Source organism: Galeopterus variegatus, unplaced genomic scaffold (assembly GCF_000696425.1).
Source record: "Galeopterus variegatus unplaced genomic scaffold, G_variegatus-3.0.2 Scaffold1328, whole genome shotgun sequence".
NCBI classification, from domain to species: domain Eukaryota; kingdom Metazoa; phylum Chordata; class Mammalia; order Dermoptera; family Cynocephalidae; genus Galeopterus; species Galeopterus variegatus.
In genome coordinates, this window is record NW_007727439.1 from 54,765 (window position 1) to 65,238 (window position 10,474).

A 10,474-nucleotide genomic window follows, 5' to 3' on the forward strand; every position below is an offset into this window, starting at 1 on the left:
CCATTTTGTTATTTCTTAAACCAGACTGCAGGATCAGTTAAGGTTTTGGCCTAGAAGTGAAAATTAGGTACTATTTTAACAAAAATAAGAGTAAGTTTATAATATTGTAAGATTAATTATGATTACTTAGAATTACAGTGTTTCTAATTCCATTTTTGATATAATTTTGCAAAGACATTCTATTTTGTGCCTATAATGGTTTTCATTTATATATTCCCATGAAGGGAACATAATTACCTCGTCTTTTTTCCAATGGCATAGTAAGGGGTATTATCTGCCACGCTTCTTCCGCCACTTCCATCTTTATGTAGCTTTGACTAGATATGAAACTAACAAAACCGAGGAAATAGTTGTATTTTTAATAGCAGATTTTTATGCATTCTCAGTTGAAAGTCTGCTCTGTTGAGAGTTTTGAAAGGGCTTCTTTTATGCTGCTTCTAACTGTGGAAATTATTTTGCTAAGAATCATAGTCATTATGTTTATGAAGTTAATCTCTTTAAAAGTCACTAAGTTTAAAAGAGTAAATCAAATTATAACAAAATTACATGTCAATAGACTAGGAGTTCTTCCAGGAGAGGAACCTTGTCATATTCATCTCTGTATCCCAAGAAGCTTGTCATTACTAGTTTGCATATCTATCTCCCTCATGAGCTATAACTTTCGTAAGCTTGGAGTCCGTTTCTTTCATTTCTGTTTTTCCAGAGCAGAATGTCTATAATGAAATACTCTTTCAATAACTGCCTATTCAATGATCAAACTAGTTGCTTTCATGCATTTTTATGTTTTATTTTTTGAAAAAAGAAGGAATTTAATTAATATCACAGGGTGTTATTCCCTATGAGTTTTTAGTTACACATGAGATTAGTATGTATTTGAGAGAGGTAAATTTAGTGAAATAAAGTTAGTCTGGGGGTGGGGCTGGTTGCCAAAGAAATTGATGTTCGTGTAATATTTTCAACTTGCTAAATGTATTAGTTATTGAAATTATCACATTGTTAGCATTTGAGTTGCAGATGTGTTAGGGTTTAAGGGAGAACTATATTCCCCAGCTCATGTGTTTACCTTTGGGGCCAGCTAGGGTGGTTACCGAAAATCAGCAGGATTCAATTACCAAAGGCACATGACATTTGTACTAGAAAGACCACCCCCCCCACTCTCCCCCATTCACCGTGCCAAAACCAAACTAGAAGCAACAATAGTTACCAATGGCTACTTTTAAAAAATGACTACACTTATAGTCAGTGTAGGCAAAAATGGTAAGAAAATTGCTGTTCCACAAAGGAAAATTGCAATATGCGACTTACTAAAAAAATGATTATTCTAGTGTTATTTTTTGTTTTTGTTTCTATTTTGTTCAAGGGCAAAAAGAATCGCATAACCTTTGCCCATTAAACATCACTCCACTGTAGCTGCAAAGAGTATTTCGGAAAACTAGAATATCAGAACTCAGTAAAAACCAGATCAGTCACTTAGCAGCTAAGCCCACCAAAGAAAATTCACTTTCGATATTCAGTTTAGATGGAGTTTTTTTGTTTCAATTTTTAAATTGAAAAGGTAGATATTAAGCATCTCACTTAAACAGTTTAATGAAAATGCTGATTTGAGAGCCACATACCGGCCTTTTTTTTTAGTTTGTCCCTTCCTTAACAATAATGCTTTATCATTGGGCATCTCTAAAGCTTGCAAAGTGCTTTCACTTACATTAGTCATTTGGTTATTTCTGTGCCCCTAAGATATGGGTATTATTTGAGCAAATTAAGGAAACTGAGCCTCAAAAAGTTTAAGAAGCTGAGCTCTAATTCAAATTGAGACATATTACTGGAAGTCTGAAGTCCCTCTCATCATTTAGTTTTTCTTTTCTTTTTTATTAATGTTTCAGAAAATACTATTTTTTTAAATTATACAAACCCATGGATTTGTGACCAGATTCTGATTGTAATCAACTCTAAAAGAAAATCTTCCTTCTTCTAATCAGAATGTTTTTAATAAAACTAGTAATAAATGCATGGTTTAACTTGAAAATGACCACCTGTCAAGATGAACTGCAAACGTTAGTGTAGACATTTTTGTTTCCACCTGCAACAACAAATTTCCTTCTAAAAAATGCATTACAACTGCCCCCAAATCAAGATAAACTAGTTCTTAAGTAGGCCATTGCTATATACTGGTTGAACATGGTGTACTCCGAAATAAGCAAGGCCATGTTGTGTAGTAAACATTAGCTTCATAAAGTCCCTAAAACAATTAATTAATGAAAACCAAACATGGATAAAACCAATTTACCCTGATTTACAGACTCCCTTCATCTGGAAACAGCTGCTTAATGCTCTTCTTAAAAACACAGCTTGCTTCTTTCAGTATTAACAAGCTATTACTGTGAGTTATGTCTTTCAGTATATAAATTCACTTAAAGCAAACGCAGAGAAGTTTATAAAATGCAGGCTTAATGTTGTTTTAACATATGCTGCAAGGATTTTTTTGAACATTGACAGATTTGATGAAAGGCATCTCTCCTTGGATCTCATAAATTTAACTTTTGCTTCTTGGTTGCCTTGTGTTACAATGTCATAACAACTCCTGCTTTTCAGAAAATATGTCAGTTGGTACAAACACAAACTGGTAGCTTGGATGAGGACTCAAAGATCATAAGTTTCCGTGACACACCTGGGCTCACTTTTTCTTGATATAACCTCATACAAGTGCAGCACTAATTCCAGAAAATCTTTGAGAGTTAGAGAGCTGTCAAGTGAGTGACGGGATCTGTACTTGTTGCAACTCATCTGGGAAATCGGAATTAGCTCTATACAGAAACATGCACACACCCATGCCCACCAACTTCATGGAATTTTCTAGCTTGGACATTCTAAGCATAGAAAAATGTCCTTTTGTTCCATTGTAATTTTGATTGAGGTACTGCATTTTTAACTTTTTAAGCAAATATTTTAAGCTAATATTCATTGATGTGCTGCCTTCACTGAAAAAATAAATAAAACAATGCAATGAAAGAAGAAATGTCAGAAGTTAACAGATGAAAGAATACCTTTTTTTAAATAAATAGGCTGACAATTGGATAATGAACATTTTAAAAAGCTGAAATAAATAATATCTCCATCATCAACTTCTCTATTTCCTCTCTCTCCACAACCTTCCTGAAATGAGGTTATTCCATTTCTTCTGCATTAATCTTTACACTTTATTTGACAGTGAAATATGTCAAGTTTAAGGCTTCTTAGAATATGGCTATTAAACTATGATATGGGATATTAATTTGAGAAGGTGCTGTGTTCATTTATGTTAGAACCAAATGTCTCCAGAAACATGGCAAGACATTAAAAAATGTTTAAAAAGTCGAAAGTCCTTTTCTCCCTGAGGATAAAAAAACCCCAGTAAAGATTGTTTGATAAATGTATAAAAAGAACAATGTTGTGTTTTTTTATCATGTATTTATATGTATTTGATTTTCATGTACTTATTGTAAGAGTAAACAAAAAAAATTTTAAAAGTTCTATTTGATATGAGTTTTCACATTCAAAATCTCAGATTGTTATTAAAAATAGGTGCTTATCTTCTGTACTTCAATTGAAGGGATCAAGAAAGTTGCCACATTATGTCAAGAGTGGGACTATTGAAGGAGTCAGAAGTTGGTAAATTAATAAAAAGTCTTTCATTAGTATTTGGAAATGGGTATAAGCTTTCATATGCATTCAAAACAGATGCTTTAGCTTCATAACTTTAATCTCTCTCATGTGCTTTCTCCAGCCAGGGGATTTTATACATGCAGTCCCCACTCTTCTCCCCCCAGATAAATTCTACTTATTTTGCAGATCTTTGGGGGAATTTTTGTCTCTCCTTTCTCACTCAGTCAGCTTTCTCTCCACTACAGGCTTTCTTAGCTCCTGATACATCTCATTCACAACATTTGTTTGTGTTTGTTATAGTTGTAGCTTGACCATTGTTTGGGTGATTATTAGATCACACCCACCTTCCACCTGAACTCCAAGCACCATGAGGTCAGGGACTGACTCTACCTTAATTGTCCATGTTATCCCCAGAGCTTAGCAGAATTCCTGGCACCTATGAGTAGGAACTCAAAAAGTATGTTTTGAGTGAGTGAAGGTATTTGTGAATGGACAAGAGATGAGAATGGAAATTCCTGACAAATGGCACATTACACGTGAAACCACAAGAATGGGAATTGTTGAATGCAGGGGAAGGGCAAGCAGATGAGAAATGAAGCTAGAAAAATTTGCAGGTCTGGTCCTTGACAGGCCTTTGTGATAATCCAAGGAATCTGAATTAATTACATATAAAATAAATTAATTATGTATTTGAATTAATTATCTTAGATACTGTGAAGTATTTTAAAAAGGGGAGAGAGTTGCTCCACTCTTCATTTTGGAAATTGTCTTAGGAGCAATACGAACTTGGAATTGGAAGAGTTTATTAGAAGCAGGGAGATGGGTTAGAAAGCCAGGCTGTCACACAGATAATAGTTATGAGGACGGAAATAAGGACAAGAGAAAAGAGTGTGGATCCATTGTGATGTCTGCAATACTTCCCTTTAGTTGCAAATGCCCTTTGCTATGTTTTTCAGGTTGATCGCCAGCCCCAGTTTATTCAAGGATACCGAGTGATGTATCGGCAGACGTCAGGCTTACAGGCAACATCTTCATGGCAGAATTTAGATGCTAAAGTCCCGAATGAGCGAAGTGCTGTCTTAGTCAATCTGAAAAAGGGGGTGACTTATGAAATTAAAGTTCGACCATACTTTAATGAGTTCCAAGGAATGGATAGTGAATCTAAAACAGTTCGTACTACTGAAGAAGGTCAGTATTCAGGTTTCTAACCTCAACCAAACTTATGCCATCATTAAACCAACTTCTGTTATGGTTCAAGTTCGTCATCTACCTTAGAAGAGTAGAAAGAGATCATCGAAAAGTGAATCCAAGAAATGTGATTTTCTCCTTTTATTCTGAGAATTCCATAGAATCTGACAACTAAAAACAGAATGACACTGCAGTCTTTTGAATTTTTCTTAACTAAATATTTGCCCCAAATCTTATGTTTTTCAGTATACTTGAATTTGATTATAATATATTCCCATATTTTTGTGTAGATTTAGCTCATTTGGTTTCATTAAAAGACAAGCAGCTGGAAACACAAGAACACAGGCTGTTCATTATGACTACTCTTTTTTTGGTATAGTAAAGTGTGACATTTTATTTTATAACCCTCTTTTCCCTGTGGGTGCTGCTAGTCTAACCCATAATTTCTAATTTGAAAGGCCACTTGCATGTTTTCAATAGCTTTCTTCTTAGTGAAGTTACCTCCCTTTCCCCGCTTCGGAACTTTTCTTACCTAGAGATACTTTAAAGTCAGTCTGTGATGGACGTGAGATTAATGTAGGTTTCAGCCAGTCCATTTACTAATATCTCCTTCACTATACCAGAGGCTTGTAATAAATGCTGCCATCAAAGTAAAAAATGAGATGCCAAACGAAATAAATCCCCCCTTTCTACCTTCGTCCTAATTTTATGTGCACAACTCCTGTAAAAAGCCTTTAATCTAAACATATTTCATACAAAATGATATAAGAGGAGGCTTAAGAAAATGTATATAGGTTGCACATGCTAACATATAGATGTTCATATTTGACCAAAGAGCTTTTAAGTTATACGTTTCCTATAATACGCAACGCAGCAAAAATGTTGTCTTCACATTGTTTTACAGGGTGAGACATTAACATGGCATGTTTTTAAAGCCATCATTAACTTACTTTTAGAATATGTAAAGACAAGAAAAAATTACTAATATGTGATTATAGTACCTTTATCCACGATTAAATTTCATACTATGTTGCAAATTTGTAGTACTAATGAGTGGGGTGGGCAATTTTAAACCAGAATACTATGTTTGAAGCCTACTTCCAAAAATTAATTTCACTGCAGTTACACTTTTCCTCTGGATTAGATATTTATCAAAATTCAGTATACATTCATCTCTGATTTCTGTAGCCTTGTGAAAGTAACGAATGGAACTCAGCTGGGCTATGTCTGAGAACGATGAGTGGCGATTTGGGTTTTTTCACATTTGTAGAAAGAAGCTGAGCACTGGAATAATTGACCTGTCAGGAGGCAGGCACGGTGTTCTCGTGAAGCCAGCAGCCAGGCAAATAAGAAACCAGTTTCAAAAGTGTTATTTTTCAATGCAGTCTACCTAATAACAATGAGGCTGGTAGACAAGTGGTTGGATTTATGTCATCGTGCCATATTTTGGAGCAATATTGTCACATAGACAAATAGTAAAGAGCAGTATTGTGTTAAAATGTATCTGTGTGTCCTGTATCTCAATGCAGATATGGCCACGCCTCAATGAAATACATCATGACAAATTTACCAAACGTGTCTTTTAGGATATTTAGGATATTTTCAAAGGACTAAACTGTGAAGAGTTATTTACTATTTACTAAACTGTGTAAAGTATTGATGGCTTTATATAAAAATCCTTTAATATCACAAAATGTTTTGATTTTTTTAACTGTCAAGGAGGATTATATGTAGTACTCTGATTTTCATTCTCCTGCCTTTGCTTTTAATTCCAAAACTCACTGAGAATAGGTGAGTTTTTTTTTTTTTTTCTTGCAAAATGAGTATTTCTTAGCTCTCAGATGCACGGAATGGGCAATGCTGCAGCCTAAAATCAGGAATTGCTCCCCATTCATCTATTCTCAGCGTGGTTGTAATTAGTTATAGGAGAAACTATAAAGGAAGAGAATTATTGTAGGAAATCAAAATCTGTCTAATTCACATTTGACCCAACATGAACTGTTTTCATTTTTATTTTCAGAGTCCCTTGCCCATCCATATAAAGTAAGTTTTAAATCTTAAGTTATGGGTCAATTTATAACAGTCAATTAGTTTTTCCCAGCATGAAGAGAAAAGGATTTTTTTCTGTGTTGGCAAAATTTATAGCAGTGCTTCTGTTTTGACTTAGTGAACACAAACTAAAGGAGTACAAAAATGGCTGTCAATAAGGCCACCATTCAGAAATAACAACTAACATTTTAGAATACATCTTCTCAGAATATTTTTTGATAGTGGTGAGATTTTTTCAGAACAACAGCCTATTAGAGTTGAAACTGGAATCAGGCATACCCAGGTTCAAATTCTGACTTGCTGTTTGACTTAGATAAGTCCCTTACAGTAGCCTTCTGTTTCCTCATCTGTAGAACTGAGATAAGACTGGTTTCTACTTCCCAAGGTTACTGTGGGAATTAAACCTGACACTTAGCTCAGTTCCAGGAATATAGAAAATACTCTTTACAATGTTAGCTGTTAAGTTTATTATTGAGTGCCTATTACCACAGCTGTTGCATTTGCTTTAAATCTATTATATTTGAAGGATGTTTCTCAAAACAATTGTCACCGTTGAACACTATATGCAGATTCAGAACTACTGTAAGCCAGAACCTCATGCATTTATATTCATATTCTGTAAGCACCATTAATGCATACTAAGACTTACAGTTTGTGTTTATTCTAATAACTTTTTCTGCAGCCCCAAGTGCCCCTCCACAGTCTGTCACTGTGATGATGGTCGGAAGCCACAACAGCACAAGTATTAGTGTTTCCTGGGATCCACCTCCTCCAGATCACCAGAATGGAATTATCCAAGAATATAAGGTAGGGCCTGGGTGAACAGGAAGGCTCACAGATTAAGGTTCCTGGAGAACTCCCAGTGTCATATGAATGAGGCATATCTCTAAAGGTTCTCAGTTTTTGTGTGACAGGGAATGAAACAATTGCACAGGGGATTAGAACCTAACTTCAAGGTCATGGATCACACAGCCTCAGTTGGGCAATCAAACCACAACAGTGGAGTGTTTTTCTGTACAGTGTGATTCGAGAACCTCATGGATTTAGAGAAATGGTTTATGGAGTAAGTAGTAAAGTACTCATCTCAGAAACTGCTTTTATGTTTGTTATTAGAATTCTGTGTAAGAGGCTTTAGGGCAGCCATTTTTAAACTATTTTCTCAAAAAAAAAAAGACGCTCTCAGGAGTTTAGAAAGGTGGGGTGATCTAGGGTGGAGATAGCAGGTGGGCAGCACAAACTCTCACTCTAAATGCTGCTTTTATCCATTTGTTTAGGTTTTGTAAAATATTTCACTTGAAAAAAAGGCAGCCATACAGCAAGAAATTTTGAATAAAATGACTTACAAAAAACAGTTGATTGTCTCATTTTTCAACTGGAGAATTTGTTGCTCTTTGGAAGCAGTACATAGCTATGTTTCATCACCATCATTTGATATTTAAGACACAGAATATGTCTGAATTTTCAAAATAAGATTCCCTTTAAATGTGACGAACTTAGACCACACGAGTGTAAAGCACTTCATTAAATTTTGTAAAAATTCAAAACTGTGATTTTTTTGCTATTAATAAATATTTGTAGAATTCTGAAATTAACATACTAGATAGATTTAATGGCAGAGAATAAGACATCCCACCTCACCTCAGAAATTCATAGTTGATATGTAAAATTAAGCTGAGTAATTTCACTCAAAACTTTGCAGATTAAATTTTATCTCTAAAAATATAATAAATTTTTAATAGAATTTTATTAAAGGTCAACTTACTAAAGCAAATGGATAAACTAAATGTATAAGCATTTATTTTATGACTATTCCCATCATGTTACAAAGAAACATGCATAAGAAATACAAGAATAATGCTTCTACAGTAGCATAATTATATAGATTCTAAGGTTTTACAAGCATTAGGACATTGTTTTAACAATAAGAGTTGTCCACTATTGTGTGTATGTGTGTATGCATTTTAAGGAGGTTAGGAATATACTTTTGTACAATCTGGAACTAAATATCCTAAACTTCCATTTAGTTAAATATATATTTTTTTACAACATAATGAATTTTTTCATAAGTTGCAAAATTTCTCACTCATTAGATATCTGTCATATTTTTGTAGCAAAATGTGTATTTAGGTGAGGGCTAAACATCAGGAACACAGATGTCAATATGTAAATAAAAGAACCACGTGATTCAGAGGAATTATTTTACTAAAAATGTTTCAGGAGCTTACCTGTTTCAGAAACAAACCATATGTGCTCCTACAAATGTGTCTACATGTAGATTATGAAATACTATGTAATATAAATATGAATATGGATACACAATGGAATTCTTCTTGTAACACATTTTACAGTAACAGATTTCCATATCCCAGAAGAAAGCATGACCTAAAATTTGATTCCTACTTCAAGTAAAAGCCAAGCTTCCCTAACATCATTGACTAAAGACTCCAACATTTTGTTCTCATGCATGCATATGTGTTTGTAGACATGTTTTGATCGATATTAAGATTTATTACTGTCAATGTGATTATTGGCTTTAATTTCATTTCAGTTGATACCTATAACTTAGGTCAATTAATCCTGTTAACTACTTCTGTCAGTTAATATTTTCTTAAATGAAATATAAATTACTTAGATGTACACCAATATACCTTAGATATTATAATTCATAATCATCATATTTTTAATAAATTATATGGAGAATAAATTTTGATAAATTAAGCAGAGAAATTATGTGTTTTAATCCATACCAAAATGCCATTTGCAAACAAGAAGCACTTTCCAGAGGTATTAAGGGAGTCATTATGCTTTCTAAATTACTCATTATGAGCATTTTGTGCTGATACTGACATATAAATGATAGCTTCCCTTATTGTTCTTCCTTTAATATGCACATACACACATAAAAATAAACTGCAGAGTCATTTACAAACACTTCTTTAAGCTTACAAAATAGATTGGTCACTACTAAAAATATTTGATCAATTATGATAGTCTAATTACCAGAAAAGATCATTTCATTTCCATTTGTTATTCACTTTCCATTTCTGTAGATCTGGTGTCTGGGAAATGAAACACGATTCCATATCAACAAAACGGTGGATGCAGCCATTCGTTCTGTAATAATTGGTGGATTATTCCCAGGTATTCAGTACCGGGTAGAGGTTGCAGCTAGTACCAGTGCAGGGGTTGGAGTAAAAAGCGAGCCACAGCCAATAATAATTGGTGAGTATCAGTCTGTTTGGTCTGTGCTTTAGAATCAGCCAGCTGACAACAAGATTATTTTTTTGAATACGCATTCTGACATTGGATATGCACTTATCAGTAATAGCATATACGCGCTGTATAAGCAAATGGGTTAACTGACAAGGGTTTCTTACAGAAATGCTTGGTACAATTGCTAATGGTCTTAAGAGTTCCACAATCTTCTTAAAATTGCAATTACTATGAATTTAAATGCTGAAAGGTTGTCTGAAAATCATTTTGAATCTATAGTTTCATTAACAATTTTGGTGCCTTTGAAATATAATAGAAAATGAGACAGTTCCTGAAGAGAATGTGTTATGTTTCAAATATATATATATATATATATATATATATA

General features: G+C 33.8%; 1 protein-coding gene across 1 annotated transcript in view; it reads left to right on the top strand.

The window, feature by feature from the left end:
- ROBO2 (roundabout, axon guidance receptor, homolog 2 (Drosophila)) overlaps positions 1-10,474 on the top strand; it is a 124,576-nt gene that overhangs the window by 49,243 nt on the left and 64,859 nt on the right. The window contains exons 10-12 of the mRNA XM_008576329.1: positions 4,596-4,827; positions 7,559-7,683; positions 9,927-10,098. Coding sequence (XP_008574551.1) covers positions 4,596-4,827; positions 7,559-7,683; positions 9,927-10,098 — 529 coding nt within the window. The remainder of the gene's footprint in view (positions 1-4,595; positions 4,828-7,558; positions 7,684-9,926; positions 10,099-10,474) is intronic.